Raw genomic sequence first — 20,317 nt, 5'->3', positions numbered from 1 at the left:
TCCTACAACGGAGTTGACTTTTTCCTACAACGGAGTCGACCCAAAGCTGATGCCTCCTGGACTTTTCTGAACTATCTCCTGCTCCAATGAGGTGGAAGAAAGCCAGGATTGGCTATACTTTGGGGAAGAAGTAAACTGAAGCCAGGAAACCCACTGTGGGCACCATGGCGCCCATAGGGAACACTTATCAATGGAATGAATGCCAATTTTAATAATACACGATCATCCTCCATGGCAGGATGTTTCAGAGCAGATTGAGCTTCAAATGTAAGGGCAAAGGAAAAAGCTGCTCTTCAGAATCAATGCTGCTGTAGTAATGCAGAAGGGGTCTGATTACAACCTATATTCATGAATTAAAAGTTATTCTACTAAATGTTTTTGTTATATGTCAAAGTAAAATGAAAAACATCAACATTAACTAATGCTGATGACCTAATACCCCTTATTAATATTTCACTAAGGGTAGAATTATCAAAACATTTATCATACAATGCCATAAATATTTTAATGCATGGCAGCTTCAATCATATTGCAAACTGGTTCTTTATAGCCTCCAGGAATGCAGTGACTTCAGTTTTCCCTTTCCCTCACCTGTCCAGATTTCCTGCTAGACGGGAACCTTTGGATTGCTTTGTTCACACTAGGCAGCAAGTGTTTAAACAACAACCATGTAAAAATGTTCACATGGCCCTACCCTAAGCCAACAATTTAAACTGGTAATTATCTTGTGTATTCTAAAAATAGTTGGGATCACACTTTTCCCTGCCTACTGACAAAGCCAGTTTCAGAATTGAACAGTACAAAAGACAACGAGTTTCGCACAGTAGGACACTTTTGGCAAAATTTCACAAATTACCGTGCAGTGTTGTCACAGATTCCATGGCCACCATATTTTGCAGGTTCTACTGGAGCGCCAGCTTTTCTGACCATGATTTTGAGAGTTAATCGTTTGCCTTTCATACCAGCAGCTTCCAGTCTACGCTGGATCTCTTCTGAGAGACTCAATAGGAAAGCTTCTGCTTCTTTTGGCTACAAAGAAATTATGGGTTGTATATGCATAAGAGGGAACAGCTTCAAGTTTGTCCACCAGTTCCTGGAGGCTCTATTTTCTCTCTACAAACTAGTTCTGCTTTAAGTATGGCACACAGATGTACATATGTGAACCTCCTGCGGAAGCACACTCACCGCATTTTGGACAGTCAACCTTCTCCTCCTGATCAGCTCAATGGAAATCCAGTGCTTTGGTTTACAGCAAAAACTGGATCTGCACAGTGCTGCTTGGCTGGTCCTTACATCAATTGTGATGACATACCCCTTCTTCAAGCAGTTCTTAAAAGTGTTAAAAAACCCAAACCCTCTTGAAAATAAAGCTGAGGACAAATTTTTAAGCAAGCAAACCTTCAAGACACTTGAAAAGCAAAGCAACTCGATGTATTAGGGGGCAATATTCAATCCACAGGTTGTGTGTGTGTGTCATTTGAGAAGCAAAGCAGGAAACAGATCTAACCCCACAACAGAACATCCTACCGCTTGTCTTATTGACTGGTATGTCTCTACACTGCATGAATGACCTCCTAGGCCATCAGTCACAGCAACATAATCTTAGCATTTATATAGTGACTGGAGCATTCTAGTTTCTTCCCATACATTATCTTAGTAATCCTTATATGGAACAGTAAGGTACATCAACATTACGTCTACTCTACAAACGGGGAACTGAAGCTATAAGATAAAGTCCTTCGTGCAGCTGTTGATTTCATGGCTGAGACAAGGTTTCAACTGAAGACTTCCCAGTTCCCCTTTTAGTCACATTATACCAACTCCTAAAACATACTTAAATGCAGGGCTATTTTTGTGATGGTACGCACCAGTACTGTGTGAGTGTGTGTGTGTGTTAAGTGCCATCAAGTCGCTTCTGACTCCTGGCAACCCTATGAATCAATGTCCTCCAAAACGTCCTATTCTTAACAGCCTTGCTCAGATTTTGCAAACTGAGGGCCATGACTTCCTTTATAGAGTCAATTCATCACTTGTTGGGTCTTCCTCTTTTTCTGCTGCCCTCGACTTTTCCTAGCATGATTGTCTTTTTCAGTGACTCTTCTCATACTGGTACTGTGTACCAGCACCTTTTTTCAAGGCTCCCCCCAAGTTCCCAGACTTACTAAGGTGGTGGGCGGGTGGCAGGGCCCTGGAGAAGGCTACATGGCCACAACAGAAATCAAGCAGTTAGCACATCATCCTGAGCTTTGTGCACCAGCCTGCAGCACTCAGCCAGAGAAAGAGAGGAGGAGGTAGGTTGGGGCTGGCATGCAGGGACCTTGGCACACCATGAACTGTCATGACTGTGGTGGATGCAGCTGCAGGGTGGTGGACAGGGACCTGGGTGCACATATGCCCCGAGTTGCCACACCTGACCCAGGTGAGAAGGAGCCGGGCCACCACCTCCCTGCGAGCTGGGTGGGTGTCTGGTTTCATCCTTTATCTTTTATGGTGTGGGTATAAGCAAGTGACAGCAACTGCCCTAAGAGTTGGGTCGATGCTGAGCATGGCAGTGGAGGAACTTGCAGGAAAAGAGGCCAGATGGGGAAGTCAGCAGAAGGATCCCGGCAACAGAGAAGCAGCTTGCAGTTGCCTACTCTTCCTCCATGGGTAGGGGAAGAGGCTGGGCAATGGGCCAAACTGACGCAGCTCCAGGCAACCAAGGTGCTGCAGCTGCCCTGCAAACTGGGTGGGCACACAGCCTGCCAGAGGAGTGGGCAGGGGAAGAGGCTGGACAGGGAAAGCACAGAAAGAGCCTGGGGGAGGAGGATGTGGCAGTCAGTCGCCTGCTCTCAAGGCTGGCAAGGCAAGCAGGCCCCAGCAGCCAGCACCACTGCCTACAGCTAGCATTCCATGGACCTGTCATTCAGGTAGGCTTAAAACTGATTCCAATTGGAGGGATTAAGCTTAAACTACTGCAAGTATATTGATAATCACTAGGTTTTAGACACAGGATTAAATTTACTAAAAAGCTGTGTGTGTGTGTAAAGTGCCGTCAAGTCGCAGCCGACTTATGGCGACTCCTTATGGGGTTTTCATGGCAAGAGACTAACAGAGGTGGTTTGCCAGTGCCTTCCTCTGTAAAGCAACCCTGGACTTTCTTGGTGGTCTCCCATCCAAATACTAACCAGGGCTGACCCTGCTTAGCTTCTGAGATCTGACGAGATCAGGCTAGCCTGGGCCATCCAGGTCAGGGTACTAAAAAGCTACAGAAACACAAAGCCTTTTGCTCTGATTTAGAGCAGTGCGTTGTGCTCTAGAATAAAGTTGCCAATTGATCAGAAGAAAGTTTCTTGTCTTGCTTGTATTTTTCACAGCTTGATCTACAGAAATCAATAGGTGAAGATTCTCATGCTGTTGAGATAAGCAGTACCATGTAAGTTCTGTAGAATAAGTGCTTGTTCAAGGCATAGGATAAGGGCCATGTAAAAAAGCTAGCAATCCTACTTTGAAATGCATCAGATGAGAACATAACAAAAATTTGGAATTTCTAAACAAAGGCTAGTATGTGTTAATGTCTTAATTCCTTGCATAAGAGTACTGGCACCTTTTAAACAAATAAACAGAAAAAGGTGATGCAGCTGAGTGCTGCTTCAGTAATGCTGCCAGTAAAGAGTTTCAATACAAGATCTATATATATAATTCCCAACTGTGCTCCCTGCTTGCAGAGAGCTAAATCCGCAGATGGGGCACACTGACTCCCAACAGATGTTTCTTCAGACTTGGGGGACCCCCACAGGTCTGCAGAAAAATCTGAAAAGTTATACCTCAGGCTGTTGGTGGGGGCACAGCCTGGGAGCTGCCCAGTAGCAGCTCCCACAGGGAGACAGAAAGAGTGAAAGGCTGCTCCTGGCAGGGGCCTCAACACCCAGAGCAGTCTGGGTGAGCTGCCAGGAGAGGGGAGAGAGAAAGGTGGCTCCGCTGTGACAACAGAGCTCAGGAATCACTGGCAGGCCCGTCCAGCTGCAGCCGGGCTCATAGGTGAGGAGGGCGGGATATGTGATTCCTCCCCTCGTGAGTTTCACGCCCCCCCACCCCCCGTACATCTCTAACCCTGGAAGAAAGTTTTGTTTCTCTGATTAGGAAATACCTGCTTTGTATTTGTATGTTTCATTCTCAACTTCAGTGCGACATACAAAGTATTTTATAATTTCAGTGTTAATACTGATATCAATATGGATCACATATTGTAACATTAATAGAAAACAACTGCAAAACCACAGGTGAGTACTGAAATTTTAAGTTATTTAGAGGCAAAAGTTCCAACAGTATATTTCACCTTTTTTTACCTGTGTAAATCTTATGCCATAGTTGATCTCTGCTGAAACAGATTTTCTCTCTTTCTCTCTTTGAACAGGCCTATCATCCAAACCACGGCAGAATCTGAAGAGCATTTGTCCTGTTTTGGGACCAAATTCTTCCTGGAGCTTTGACATAGTGAAGCACTGAAGGTCTCCACAAGTTTTTATACCCAAAAACGACAGCTTAGATTCCGTTGTCCTGCCAACTCCTAACAAGAAAATAAATTGTTGTGCTTGAGATCTACAAATGAGAATTGTCATTAACCTTGAAAGCTCTAAGGTAATTCTGAATTATACACAATATAGTAATTATTAATCGTTACAGTTCTTTTGGTACAACTGTATTTTTTGACATAGTATGTTCTAAAAATACAGAATTAATTCAGGTAAAAATGTCTTTGGTTTTGTACTCAAAAACCATGGTGGGACACATCAATTTACAAGTTTTGGAGAGTGTCTATGGACTAGACTCCCACCTTGACTATAAACAATGTATGTGAGAGGAGTACAGGAACTGTGACAAGGCCTGTTTGAAAGCAGAAGACTGTTACGTTAACAAAGGTTCACCTGGAAGATGAATTACTAGCTGACTTTGAATAAAATCGTCCACTTCTTCTGGCTTTAAGTGATACTGTCCATCAGGCTTTGCTCTGCGAGTTGCCATTCTAGCCAATAAAATGTTCGAACCTATAAAGATGGCAAATATAGTGGAATATGATGGAATAAATTGATACTGCTATTAAACAGCAATACATTAACACTCTGGAAGAGTATGTATCTCTGTCTCCCCACAGCCCCAGAAGGTAGCTCTTATAGAGATATATGTTTATAGGCTTACGGTCATTACAAGAAACAAGTTTTCTCAGGAAAGTCACCCTTGTAATTGAACATCAGTTTTAGGACTGGTGGCTACTGTGACATGCAGCAAATATTTTTCAGAGTCACATCTGATTTTACGTTTTTCACACATTTTTATGCTGGTAGGTGCGTGTCAGTGTTGCTACCAACTAAGGTGAATATACACACTATTGCCAAATCCTACATTTGGAACATATGCATCTAACAGTTGTGAAGTTTCCCTGACACTAGGGCTGTACATTTAACTTCAGTTTTGGGAAAGGTTAACTGTTACCCACCTATCTTACCTAAGGCAATGTTCAGCTGGGGTCCTAACCCATGCAGTAGAGTCTAATAAGTTTTACCCAGGGTGTGATGCGATAGCTAAAAAGGCAAATGTGATTTTGGGCTGTATCACACAAAGTATAGTGTACAGATCATGTGAAGTGATGGTGTCACTTTGCTCTGGTTAGACCTCACTTGGAGTACTGCGTTCAGTTCTGGATACTGCAGTCACTGATTGCCATTTTTGGGTCAGGAAGGAATTTCTCTCCAGGCTAGATTGGCAGGGATCCTGGAGGTACTTTGCCTTCCTCTGGGCATAGAGCAGGGGTCACTGGGGGTGGGGAAGTAGTTGTGAATTTCCTGCGTTGTGCAGGTGGTTGGACTAGATGACCCTTGAGGTCCCTTCCAGCGCTATGTTTCTAGGCTCCCAGAGATAAACAGCAAGAATGACATAAATCGAGGTTATCAATCCACATTTAGTTACTTTATATTTACTTAAACGTAAGTATTCCAGGATATTATACCAACCTACTCCAATGGAAGCAGCACATTTGGTCTTGTTTTTTATTTCAGCACGGATAGCACTTGCTATTTCTTCGGGGGATAGTCCAGTCTCTGCAAGGATTTCAGTGATATCTAATAATGCTTCATCACAACTGACCGCTTCAATGTTATGAGTATAGCTATCAACACAAAGTAAAGGAAGTGAAACAGCAGCAACAGCTCACCATCTGTTAAAAACAAACATGTAGCAAGTAAAGCTTCCCTACTGTGGAACCAGTTCCATGATTATTTTTCATCAAATAAGAGATAAATTTTAAAGTCTTAAGAAGCAGATATTGCAGTTTATATCAAAAGAAATCTGGTGTCCCACGGCCAAATTTTTCTTGAAGGGATCCCACGTTTGTTTACACCTGTTTGCTTTGTTAATATATAAACCAAACAAAAGCAACACTTGTGCTGTAACAAAGTTAAGAGAATGAGAAAACAGCACAAAGCTCGCTGGTATAAAACAAAAATAAAGTACATTCGCTGTGTAATCACTGTGATTACACAGCGTATGTACTTTATTTTTGTTTTATATCAGCGAGCTTTGTGCTGTTTTCTCATTTTGTTAATATATAAAGCAGGAATTAGATGGGTCTACTTTTCACATCAAAAAGTTAAGCGTGAAGGAGAGGAGTTGGGTCTGCCCCACACAATCATCCCATGCTACTTTGCTTGAAGAACTTTTCTCCCTAACTGGTTCGATTCTGGTATCAAAGATAACTTTGGGAGAAAAGCACTTGAACTGGCTGAGTGTGGAAAGGGTTCCACTCCTCTCATCCAAACTTTCCTTTGGGTATAAAAACTACCGTATATACCCGGGTATAAGCCGACCCGCGTATAAGCCGAGGTGCCTAATTTCTCCCCAAAAATGGGGAAAAATTAGGCACCCGCGTATAAGCCGAGGGTCGGCTTATAACCCCTCCCCCCCCCGAAGACTTACCTGACCGGGCTCCCGGGAGCAAGCGGCGCGGCCCTGGTGGCGGTGGTGGTGCACCCGGCAGGGGCTGGGGCAGCCTCCCTGCAGTTGCAGGAGGCCGCCCCAGGCCGCTCCTGGCCCCAGGAAGCGGCGGCGCGGCCGGGCGGGGGCCGGGGCAGCCTCCGTGCAGCCACAGGAGGCCACCCCAGGCCCCAGGAAGCGGCGGCGCGGCCGGGCGGGGGCCAGGGCAGCCTCCGTGCAGCCGCAGGAGGCCGCCCCAGGCCCCAGGAAGCGGCGGCGCAGCCGGGGCAGCCTCCGTGCAGCTGCAGGAGGCCGCTCCCGGCGGCAGGAAACGACGCGGGCCCGGCGGCAAGTTCCCCCCTTCCTCCCTCTACCGTATTGACCCGCGTATAAGCCGAGGCCGGCTTTTTCAGCCCTTTTTTTGGGCTGAAAAACTCGGCTTATACGCGAGTATATACGGTAGACCTCCTGTCCTGATTGCCACTTTTATATGTGGACAAGGCAGATACATAAATTAAAATGCAGCTGCCCTGTCATACCTAGTTTGACTCTTAAAAAGTGAACAACACTTCTGAGCATTCTCTGAATTATACAACATGGGGGAAAACTAACATTGGCAAGGTTCCAAAAGAGAAAAACAACAACTTAAGTACACAGTGCAAGTCCACTGTCATGTTTTACATTTACTTTGGACTGTAGTCCACAAATGTCATATCACAGGTAACCCCTCAAAGTGTTATGTTTAAAAATACTGTGCTGTGAACCATGGGGAGGGTAGTGTTGAGAAAAACAAACGCAAAGCATTTTCCCTCTCACCTTCTGGCAGATTCCACATTAAAAACATGCAGCAAAAAAAAATTATATCATAAAGACAAGCTTGGAGGTTACTCTTAGGCTTGGATTCACTTCAGTTTCTGCTCAAGCAAGGCAATCTATCAGTGGAACAGAACACTTTCCTGCCTCCCCTACAGCCCACTGATCTCCCCAAAATGCTCTTTGTAGGGAACAGGGGGCTCCCAGCAACCGTGTGAAAGGCGAACTGGGGAGTATGCAGGAGGAACATAAGAACATAAGAATGGCCCTATTGGAGCAGACCAAGGCCCATCAAGTCCAGCAGTCTGTTCACACAGTGGCCAACCAGGTGCCTCTAGGAAGCCACAAACAAGACGACTGCAGCAGCACCATCCTCCCTGTGTTCCACAGCACCTAATATAATAGGCCTGCTCCTCTGATCCTGGAGAGAATAGGTATGCAGCATGACTACTATCCATTTTAACTAATAGCCATGAACACCCCTTTCCTCCATGAATATGTCCACTCCCCTCTTAAAGCCTTCCAAGTTGGCAGCCATTACCACATCTTGGGGCAGGGAGTTCCACAATTTAACCATGCGTTGTGTGAAAAAATACTTCCTTTTATCTGTTTTGAATCTGTCACCCTCCAGCTTCAACAGATGAACCCGCATTCTAGGAAGGGATCCAATGCTTAAAATGTAATATTTCCCCATGAAATATGAGACAACAAGCTGATCCCCAAATATTATTCAATGGTTTTATAAGACAATTTTACCTTGCCAGAGTTTCATACATTGTCTGTGCAACTTCTTTGTATGCCTGAAAGTCATAAGGTACTGCTTGAAGATTTGGACACAATCGTTTCGCTTGCCCAAAAAACATTCCATTTTTTATACCAGCTTGTCTAAAAACAAAAAGGAAAAATCCTTGATTTAAAATTCAAAGCATCAATTACGAAGTTCATAAAATGTTGTATTACTTGCCCCAAAACGTTTACGGTTCTTGCTCAAGGGATAACCAAGGACATTTTGCGTTCAACTACTGTTAGATCATAAAGATAAGTTTCACTGCTTGAGACCAGTAGTTTTTCATGGAACTTGCTAGCCATAATTGTGGTGATGTCTGTTCTTCCATCTCACTTACTGCCATTAATTAGTACTTTACTTCAATGTTTGTTCACGACAGTTATGTAAGGAAAGTGAGGCCTGTTAGGATGTAGTTGCATGATATATCTGCCTCTTGGCTATTCTCTAATTCCCTCCATTACTGAAAAGTTACCATTCTAGTTTGAAATGCTTCATGTTCAACTGTCAGTGCAAACAGTCCCTACAAATTAGATCTGTGGTTGATCTGAAACAATTTCTAAGTAGATTCTTGGTTTTCAGAAAGCTAACAAAAGGTTCAAACCATGCAGAGCTATGGCTCCTTGCGCACAAGGCTGGCAATGCGCTGCTTGAAGAGCTGCAACCACAGGGAGAACTTCTCCCTCCTACTTTTTCTTGTCTGCTCTAACAGGATGGGATAAACCCCCTACAGGAAAGGGGGGGAGGTGAAATATATGAATTAAGTAGTTTCCTCTTACCTAGCCTCATAACTGCAAGATGCGATTTCAGCCATCGATGAGACAGAGATAGAAAATTCATTTCCATTCACATGGGGAGAATCCAGTTTATCCCCAGAGGACAAGTCCAATTTATTAGTCTCTGCTTGAACAATTTTATTAGTTAAATTATTAACAGTTAAAAACAGGATTTTATTAATAAGTTATTAACCAGTTACTTTAGAAAAGTGGTAATTTACTTTATTAATTATTTTAGAATCTGAAAGAAGTATAACCATAATATATATTTAGGTTTGTAGGGTTGAACCCTAGTAAGTAGTTGGATGGGCAACCTCCAAAGAATACCAGGGTCATGACACAGAGGCAGGCAATGGCAAACCACCTCTGAACGTCTTTTGCCTTGAAAACCCCACCAGGGGTTGCCTAAGTCAGTTGTGACTTGACGGGAGGGGGACCCACACAATACCTGAACAACACTTTAAATGTTAAATACATGCCTTTAAAAAAATTAGAATACTACAAACCAATTTGTAAGCTAACATCTAACGTCAGTACAAAGCAGATACATTACAAGGATGGAATATAGATCACAGCTTGATGGCCTTCGGTAATCAGTTTAAAAATTAGTATTATAACCCACATATGAGATAATCCAAATCTTGGGAAGTTGAAATGGTGTGTTGGATAGTGAATCATCTTGCATATATTTTAAAAAACAATGAGCAAAATGGCCTTCTTCAGTCTCTTATAATTACTATTTAAGACCGATTCATATAATTACTTCTTTCTCACATGTTTGTTTTTGTGAAATTCCAAGCTGAACCGGCTCTAGTGTAAGCATCCAGCAGCTTTTGGTTGCTTAACCAATCCAGGAAAAAGCACTCTTTAATTTCAAGCAAGTATCCATGTTGGCCTGGGAGCTACAGATTTACTGGACCTTGCCTAGGGTTCAGCTCACCAAAAATATATTCTATGGGGGAACCAAAGAAAAGCAAACCAATCACTACTAAAAAGAACAAAGCAACTGTGTGATTTTATCTACAAATATTTATATCAGTACTGAACTTGTTGAACAAAGCTGTTTTAATTATATTTTCCTTCAACTTTCCTATGAAATAAAAAAAATCTTCTCTTGATGGTAAAAAGTGCAACCATAAACCCTTAAAGCATATTTAAAACAGAGAAGTAAATACGTCATAGGTCAATCTTGCCCAAATATGATGCCAATCGGAAAATAAAGTTACTCTAAGTTACCCGTTATTAAAAGTACAAAAATAAAGGAACATAGCAATTGAACATGCAATGCATGGTTCCGCCAATTTACCATCCAAGTCTAAATTTTCTATCATCTAGAGATTACTTGAACTAAAATTAATAAAAATATTTCAGGGAGCTTAAGCATACTATTTAAAAACAGAAAAAATGTTCAAATAACTTTCATATAATACCAGACTTCTAAACTGTCAAGACCAACTTATGTTAGAGAGAATTACTACTAACTACTAACTTTCCATTAGCAAAAATGAACAGTACGGAGTAGGAAAGGTTGCATATGAATTCCCTAAATAAAATAGAGAGTATAAAGCCAAGCCAAGCTTTTTGTTCTATGACAATTCTTATGCCATAACTGATATTAGAGCACTGTTAAAAGTATGTACAGACTCATTAAAATATTTTGAAAAAGCTTATGGGTGCAAATAAAAACAGTACCAGCTAGAGACCTACTCTAACATCATAATGCTTACTTTGCATTATTTAACAACCTGGGTACTTTTTTTCATTGCTTAGTACACTATATCATGAAAAGTTGAGCCTTTGCAATCATGCACTCTAAAGTGATGCTGTTTGGTCTACTGCACTGCAGAATAATTTGAAATGAATTATGATGCCATCATCACATGAACATGATCGGGATAAAGAATGCAGTGGATGAGAGATATGTGAAACAGAACACTGACTTGAGCCATTTCTCGACAGTTCGGTTATCATTTTGATGGGCTCACTGAAGTTACCCAATGCATTTGAGAATGCAAGTTAGAGCAAATAACCCCTCCCAAATAACAAGATCAATTTCTTCAGTTCATTTCTTCCTCTGCCCTGATGCTGTCATCTTTGTCTATCTTGAGTAGTTCGATGAGTAGTCCACAGTGCAGCATAGCAGATCCCCCCATAAGATGATGCAGTCACTTCATATAAATTCAGAGCAATGCAAGATACACTGTCCTCAATGGAATGCAAGGTAGAGAACCTCTCATCAAAAGTTGAGAAAATAGACAGGCGCATGGTGAATGTGGAGCAACGGATGGAGAAATCAGAGGTCAGGACCCAAGTCTGTGAAAAAGAAATCGCTGAGAATAAATTTGTATCTAAGGCGATGATTTAAAAAATCCTGCTCTTTAGAATAAAAATTGAAGATACCAGAGTTGAGGTAAAGGAAAGCTAAAAATATTCCTATCTTGAGAATCCTGGCAAATGAGAAGAGACCCTAACCCATTTATATAATTTCGTATCTCTTTGGCCAGAGAAGCTCTCTCAGTAGAACAGTAATTATCTGTTCTCAAGCAAATGCTCCAAAATGCAGATATGGAATGAGAATGACAGCGAATGTTTAAAGTAATATAACTGCAGATGAATAAAAATTAAAGACTGATTTTGTAAGAGGTCCAAGATATTTGTTCAGTAGAAGACAGTAACTGCAAGAGGCATCAGGAGTGAACAATTTACAAAAGAAGGGAGTTGAAGTTGTCGGTGCCTATATCTGGACAAACTAAGAGCCCCACAGATCCATTGAAACAACTGTGTAGCAGGTTAAAAAGAAGGCAAGAGCAAAGAACAATATGGAAAATGAAATACTGAACAAATGACATTTCCCCATATTGGAATATGGTTATTAATATGTAGTAAAACCGGGTTAGAGCCTGTTCATTATCACAGCTATGCACTCTAAAGTTTCTATATCATTACCATAACATACTGTTGGCTGCACACACACACTTCAATATCTCTCTCTCTCTGAAGACTTTCAAAATTTCTCACGTGGTATTATTTACATGAAACCTATAGTTATGCTGAGAATTCATGCTGGAAAGTACTTTATTTTGCAGAATCCTATAAAACTCAGTCACCCTTTATTCAAGTATTAGAATGACAGGCAATTTCAATGTTTTCTGCTCTCCAGAAGACAAGAAGTCAGCCATTATTTTGTGTTTCTTGATCAAACAAACTACCAGTCAAAAAGCTTAAAAAAAACACAGACCACGATTACTGGGACAATACACAAGATAAAAATCATGCACCAGATTGGTTACAAGATAGAAAAGATTAACTACCTAACAGTAAAGTAGATACAAGTTTAAAAATTGTAGAGGTATGTCAAGAAGCCTGTCAAGGTAAGATGTAACTGGCATGATTTAGCAGAAGTGGTTCTCATATGTAGAAGAGCTTTTGCATCCTCTGCGAAGCACACACACACTGCAGTTGTCCCTCCCCTACTCTTAACAGTGGGAGCCTTGTATTAGCTTACAAAAAGAAGCAGGCTTTACAAGGCAGCACTATACTGTGTCAATAAAATTGTTTCCAAAGACATAGTGGTCAAGGATGGAGTTCTCAAACCTTATCACAGTAAGCATTGCTATGTTAAGAAACACTCCATTCCTCTGTCCCTGCATAGTTACGACAAAATATATTATGTAGTTTGTATGCAGAATCCATTCTTCTTGTCAGCAAGGTTGGCAACAGAGTAAAGAAAGTGAGAGGGAGTACAGAGACAGCATGGAGTTATTATGGCACTGTAGCAGCTAGATCATATTGTGTCAGTCATTTGACATAACAGACTTCACAATAGTCTATGACTAAGAAAAGACTCCATGAGGGTGTGGCAATACCACTGAGAAAGATGGAAGGGGATCCAAATGTAAAAGAGGAAGCAAGATGGAAAGATTGTCAGGGAAGCCCACATCATACTTTGGTAATTTTTCATTTAATGGTAGAAATTGCTTTGAGCCTCTCTCCTGCATATTTTTACTAGAGTACACACAACCATTTAACACAAATTCTAATGAATGAACATATTATATATTGGTTAAACTAGCGTGGCACTGACCTGTTTCCCGACACCTGCTTATTTCTCTGCTATGCTACTTTCTGAACCATTTCACACTCCTTCCTTATTCCCTTCCCCAGTTCCCTTCTTCTCTTTGTTTTCCTTTGCCCCATCCACCCTCCTACTTCTTCTACTTTCACATTTTTGCTCCCTTTTCTCGGCCCCGCTTTCTCTTTTGAATCTCTAAAATTCACCCCTTCTCCACACCACATCTCCAAAAGCCTCAAGGTGTATTAAAGGTGATAGGAGGATAGAAAGATTGAGGAAGAAGAACAAATCTTCAGCTACCTCCCACAAAATCTAAGCAGTAGTTCCAGCTTAAAAGGTAACAGGTGCCTGAGCTTGGCCCTCTTTGTATTAATTGGAGTATGTGATTGCTTGAAATTACCTCACTACAACATACTCTCCCACAAAATACAATTCATATTAACCAAACATATGGACTCCCAAGTACTGGCTTCAGTTGGATTTCCCTTAAGAGTCCCTGATCCTACAAAGACTTGCAAGCAATAACTAATGCCACCCACCACAATTTATTTCAGTTGAATAAATATGAATGAATGTTTTCTTGTCCCACTTCAAAACCTCAAGCCTTCAATTTTCCTCCTTGAAAATTTAACTGAAAATGTATTTTACACAATATCTATGGAAGAGGGAAAAATCTACTACCCAATTTAAGCACAAATATTTATTTTAATAGGAGATTCCTCACTCACAGAGAAACAAAAATACTGAAATGTCCCCATGGCAATCATTTTGTGATGGTACATACTAACTTTTCTAACAATTTCAACAGAGTTATGGATCTGTTTTGAGGGAATGAAACCTCCAGTTATGTTACTATTTATTCTACAATGTGTTGTATTTATGACAGCCAATACAGTGTCTATTCAACTACCAATACAAATTAATTAATAAATACAAATTAATAAATTAATAAATTTTTAAAAATATACCCAGCTTGACACGCAGTTATTTGATGGGGCCTGTAATTACATATAGCTACCTAGGAAAATACACAGAAACATTGGCTTGGGTCTCTAAAAGGATATAAATATAACTGAGCATTCTACTGTGTACTATCCCATTAGCAGAGAGGGCAGAAGAGTCTGCACATCAACACGAGCTGCTTCTGTGGACTGATATCTTTGCCGTTAGACAATCCCAGTACACCTGCACCTCTTTTTGGAGAAGAGCCTGGAACCAGGATTCTCCTTTGTGCAGCAACTCTAATAATTTCAGCAGGGTCTTCTATCAGGTCCCACTTGTAGATCTGTACGCACCTCAAACACTGGCCATTATTTTAGCTGTCCAGACGCTTTGAGAAGCCTTTTCGAGGCTGTTAAGATCACATACTCCCTTATGGTTTTTAAGGGAGGAGGAATTAAGAGGATATTTCTGAAAAATCTGAAATGATTTTAAGGCTAGTTTGTATTTTGCTTGTGTTTTATGGATTTAATATTCAGGTGTCTGGAACTGCAGTTTTAATTTTTATTATAAGCCACTAGGTGCTTTGTGAAGAAGAAATGTAGATTAAGTTTTTAAAACAAATATAAATAGCTTTCAGGGTTAGCAGAGTATGCCATTTGTGTACCCCTAACATTTTATATTACATTTTTTATGATTGATTCCAGTTGTTGCTACCTGCTTTGAAAGCAAACATTGGCTCAAAAGTGGTATATAAGTGGCATGTATAAATAGCTATTTTAGTGCAAATATCCCATGCTAGCATTTCACTGTGTAATATACACCATACATTTTGAATAAGCATTTCATTTTTATGTAAGGATACTATTAGTGCTATACTAGAATCAATGCCTTTCAAATCTAATAAAGAACTGAAAAATGCCTTATATTAAATTAAAAATCTTGGAATTAACATTGGCAAAACAAACTTCAGAACACTCTGCCATAACCTTGGGAGGAGTTTAAAATATTGACTTAGATCAGTGTCATATAGCAACTATTCAGCTTTCAGCATGGGGAACTTCCTTAAATTAGGAAACCAACAACAATAGTGAATTCTATGCAGAGTTATTTCAATATGTGCTCACTAAAATCAAAAGACTTCAACTGCAGTAACTCTGCACAGGATTGTACTGCAAATCTCAATGTAACAAAAGAAAAAAGATGAGCGGTTCCCTGGGGTCCTAAAATCTTGTGAAGACCCTATAGCAAAAAAGAAAAAAGATGACGACCACACAACTTAAAGAAAGCCAGAGAATATGCTCTGACTCAGACCAAGGGTCAATCTATTGAAGTATCCTACTTCTAACAGTGGCCAGCCATATACATTCAAGAAAGCTACAAGAGGGCATGAATACAATAGACTCATCTTAATATTTTGTTTCCAGCATGTGGTATGCCAAGGCACAGCTTTGGTTACTGAATGCAGGAGGTCCCTGCATTCTACTATATTTCGAGGGATCAGGAAGCTATGGCCTCTGTTTAATAATGGGGGTGGGGTGGGAAACAATTATATATAGTGATAGACTCGAGTTCCATGAGGAACAGCAGGGGAGGGGAACTAATTCTGAACACCCCCCATCTCTTCTTACAGGAATCTAAAGGGCTTGGTCAGGTTGATTTTTCTTCCCTTCCACCTTTTTCCCCTTTAACTGACATTCCTCTTAATGCTCTGTCTCCTTTGGAACATTTTCAGCTCTCAATAGGCTATCTGAGGGGTATCCCCGCAATTTTGGTAAATTAAATTTTTGCAACATGGGGAGTTCCTGCCTTGTCTAAGGATGGCCTGGTTATGTTGCTTTCCTCATACACAAGAAGCCAGTAAGTTTACTATAAGACATTTCCAATAAACAGGTCCAATAATTGTGAGATCATGAAATAAAATGATATATTCAGTCTTCGCTTTTATCTGACTAAACAACATAGCATTGTGAAACTAATTTACAACATCTCAACAGCCATTAAAATATGTTTTCCCAATTTCAGTAAATTGCAGAACATTTGTACCTGCTTTGCCTTTCAATAATTTATTCTGGTAATATTGCCATTCCAGTTGTGGGTTTGCACCTGGACGTAACAATGCTTTTCCTGATCCTCGATTACTTGTAACGGCCACTGGTTTCCCTGTAAAATATAATTACATGTAATTCAACTTGCATCAGTTTTCCCAAAAAGGCAATCAATATTGTAATGTGCTTTGCAGAATAAAATCTGTCCAACAATTTCTTTGATTGTGGGATCCTGCATGGTGGTGGGAGGGTTGGGGTCACTGGGGATGTGTGGGGGAGGTAGTTATTAATTTCCTGCATTGGGCAGGGGGTTGGACTAGATGACCCTGGTGGTCCCTTCCAACCCTATGATTCTATGATTCTTTATCACATTTTTATCCTGTCCTCCCAAGGAACTCAGAGCAGCATAAGTAGTTCTCATTTCCTCCAATTTATCCTCCTAGTAATGCTGTGAGGTTGGTTAGGCTGAGAGACATTGTCTAGTCTAAGGTAAACACAATATAGTAGAAGTCTGGTACCACCTTAAAGGCTAAGAAAATTTATTTCATCATGAGCCTTTGTGAGACAGAGCTCAGTTCTTCAGGCGCTATGAAGAAAACATCATTTTCCACATTTTTAGGAGGAAAAACTACAGATTGGGGGTGGTGGTAAGGGAAGAGTTGGGGCACAGAGAGACTGTGTAAATCCTATGATAAGTCTTTCGGGTGGTGATTCTCTGCGTAAGGGACGGCAACCGATTAGGCTGTTGTACATAATGGATGATATGAAAGATCAGGGGTTACAGTGTCCTTCTCATGGGGGGCAGATAAACAAAACTATAAAGAGGTGGGATAAACAACAACTAACTGAGCAGGCTGAATCAAAAGAAAACTAACTGATGTCAGTAACACATTACAGTATGATACAAAATGTTTGAAACAGCCAGTAAAAGTTTCTAAAAAGTGGGTCCTGCTGAGCTATTAGAAATGAGACTATGGAAATCCAAGTCTGTTTAAGCCAGGATTACAGATAGTATTTAATTTCTTGATGAGTTCTAATTCAGCACGTTCAATGAGTACGTACCCTTTAAAGCTTTTTTTTTGTAGAACAGTATGTTCAAGATTATATTGTGATTTCTTATGTCAGATTTTTGTTCACTGATTTTCTCACGTAAGAACCAAGACGCTTGTCTTAGGTAGATAGCTGATTATGGAATATATTAAATTGGATGATGTACCACTGGATGAGTCAAAGATGATGTAGTGGATGTTATTAGGTCCTCTAATAGTACTATCTGAGTGTATGTGGGGATAAAGTTGCCATTTGGGTCTGTTGCAAGGTTTGGTTCCTGAGTTTCTTTGTCTGCTAAGCTGTGGGAAGCTGTTTTAAATGTGGGAAGAGGCTGTCTAAGCAAGCAAAGGCCTGCCACCCAAGGCCTGTGAAAGAGAGATATATATCCTTATCCAGTAGAGGCTGTAAGTCAACGATGACACTTTGACATGGTTTAAGTTGTGAACTGAAAGAAACAACCAGTGGTGTTCTGTTCCCTTCTTTGAGTCTATCTTGTTGCAGGCTGGCTTTGGGTACCAGTCTGGCTTTGCTGGTCTAAAGTCACCCAATGAGTTCCATGGCAAGATCGTTTTTGAATCCTGGTCTCCCTAGACCTACTTCAACACTCTTAACTACTATATACACTGGGTGACATGTCAAGAAAAACAGAGTTGCTCTTACTTGTAACTGTTGTTCATCTACTGGTCCTCTGTGCAGGCACACTTGGGAACTGCACGTACGTATGCCAGCTGCGGAGAACTTCTAGTGGAAAGCTTCTAGAAGAGGGATGCTCCCCCCTTCCCTCCGTCTCGTGCTGAGGCCAACGGCTCTTCCCACCTGAACAGTCATGTGACGGAGGGGTGGGGGAGCAGCCATCCTTCAGTTCTCCCTTTGCTGCCATGGATAAGCCTCTAGCGAATTACGAAGCAGCCCACAGTGGGGAAAGAAGGGAGGGATGTGTGCCTGCACAGAGGACCACTCGATGAACAACAGTTACAGGTAAGTGTAACTGTTTTTCATCTTCATGGTCTCTGTGCAGTCCCAAATTGGAGAATAGCAAGCTCACTTACTCAGGAGGTGGGAGTATGGCTGCTCGACGGTGTATAGTCATTGAAGTATTGATTGCAACACCGTTCCCTCAACTGCTGCCTCAGATTCGGCATCCATGTTGATGGAATAGTGACAAATGAAGGTCAACAGAGATTACCATGTTGCTACCCTGCAGATATCTTAAATGTCCACATGAGCTGAGAATGCAGCAGAAGACATCTGTGCCCTCGTGGAATGTGCATTTATCTTTAAAGAACAATCCCGTTTGGTAGTCTCATATGCCACCCTGATGGCCTGTGACACCCATCTTGATAAAGTCTGCGAAGACTCTACACTGCCTTTTTGTGACTCATGGAAACAAATAAAGAGATTACTGTCTTTTCTAAAAGCCTGAGTGCGGTTTAAATAAAATAGTAGCACTCTTCTCACGTCTGAAGTAAGCAGGGCTCTGTCTGCTAATGATTGAGGACTGGGATAAAAACCAGCAATACAAGGTCTTGGGAAGTATGGAATTTTGAAACCACTTTTGGAAGATGTTCTAAGCTGGCCCTTAGGACTACCCTATCTGCATGTCTGACTGACGTTCTTCATTTTTAACTAGTTTTCAACAGCCTGTCTAAAAAGTGGGACAATGCCAATTCATGTTTGAATCAAAAACATTATAGATTCCTATTTTACTCTTCCATTATTTTACCGATAGTATCCTTGCATAAAAGGTGGCATGTATAAAATAGCTATCTTAGTGCAAATATCCCATGCTAGCATTTCACTGTGTAATATACACTCCCTTTTGTGCTGGTTGCACCAGATGGAGGAGGAAGTCGCTCTCTAATCTTGGCACCGATTCCCCCCCCCTTTTTTTATGGAGTTCTTCCAACTGCACTTTCTTTGTCACACTGGTCTCCCCAACCTCCCCTGACTCTGCGGGACCATGTTTGCAGCTGTCAGAATGATCAGCTGCCGCGTGCCCTGCTGAGGTAACAAGGGCTGCATCATAGTCCTCTGTGGAGAGGAACTCGTCTTCAGCACTTCTTCCTTGCAACACCATTTTGCGCATCGTGGCGAGGGGGGGGGGAGAAGCAGAGCGAAGAAATGAGCGGGAAAGGTTATTTTTCTTATACACTGAAAAAGGGATAGTTGGGGGTTAATAGTAAGGCTAGTTTGTAAGAAAAAGAAGAGATGAGTTTTCCTAAGAGCTGTTGAGTGCAAGCACGGAGCTGCTCAACGATGCTGCTCTCCCTGGCTAATGCAGGACGGAAACTGGGCTTTTGGGCAGTTCCCATCCAGGAATACAGGAAGGGAAGATTTGGTCCTGCTTCCCTGGGTGCGCAATAGGAATCACCCAAAGTTACAAGATGCTCTTCCCTCAGAGTGAGAAACGTGCAAGCACTTCTGATTTTCATTTCAAAAGACTTTACCAACCGTGGATAAATGTTTGGCTCTGGCTTTAAATGAAAAGATATTTTTAAACTCTGTTAAAATATTCTGTTAAATATGGTTTTACATACTTACATTCTTTGGTTTGAATACCTTTGTAAGTCACTTTACACAGGTTTTTCACCAAGCACCACTTTTTATAAATAAACAAGTAATCTATTTTGGCAAACATAGAAGTCCATATACATTTAAGTACGGCTAATTATCCACAATTATAAAGTATAAGTAAAAAGTATTCTTTTTCATTTAAATTGCCAAGAGGAGAAAAAACCCTCTTCTTTTTACTGTTTCAACACTGAATAGCAGACCTCTGTGTTATTTATTTGAAATATTTGCAAGGTATAGCGGTACCCACATTTTACTTTTTAAAATTACAAGTTCAGTCAAGCCAATAAATGCACAGTTAACATACACAAGGTTT

General features: G+C 41.1%; 1 protein-coding gene across 2 annotated transcripts in view; it reads right to left on the bottom strand.

Moving 5' to 3' along the window:
• The window catches only part of REV1 (REV1 DNA directed polymerase), a 50,655-nt gene that overhangs the window by 6,552 nt on the left and 23,786 nt on the right, over positions 1 to 20,317 (bottom strand). For both annotated transcript variants that reach the window (XM_056861764.1, XM_056861765.1), the window contains exons 8-14: positions 16,379 to 16,495; positions 9,325 to 9,445; positions 8,518 to 8,646; positions 5,991 to 6,145; positions 4,908 to 5,027; positions 4,329 to 4,549; positions 857 to 1,029 (exon numbers count right to left, since the gene is read on the bottom strand). In XM_056861764.1, coding sequence (XP_056717742.1) covers positions 857 to 1,029; positions 4,329 to 4,549; positions 4,908 to 5,027; positions 5,991 to 6,145; positions 8,518 to 8,646; positions 9,325 to 9,445; positions 16,379 to 16,495 — 1,036 coding nt within the window. The remainder of the gene's footprint in view (positions 1 to 856; positions 1,030 to 4,328; positions 4,550 to 4,907; positions 5,028 to 5,990; positions 6,146 to 8,517; positions 8,647 to 9,324; positions 9,446 to 16,378; positions 16,496 to 20,317) is intronic.

This window comes from Euleptes europaea, chromosome 16 (genome assembly GCF_029931775.1).
Source record: "Euleptes europaea isolate rEulEur1 chromosome 16, rEulEur1.hap1, whole genome shotgun sequence".
NCBI classification, from domain to species: Eukaryota; Metazoa; Chordata; class Lepidosauria; order Squamata; family Sphaerodactylidae; genus Euleptes; species Euleptes europaea.
Note: the sequence above shows the minus strand (reverse complement) of the source record. Positions and strands in the feature narration are given on the sequence as shown.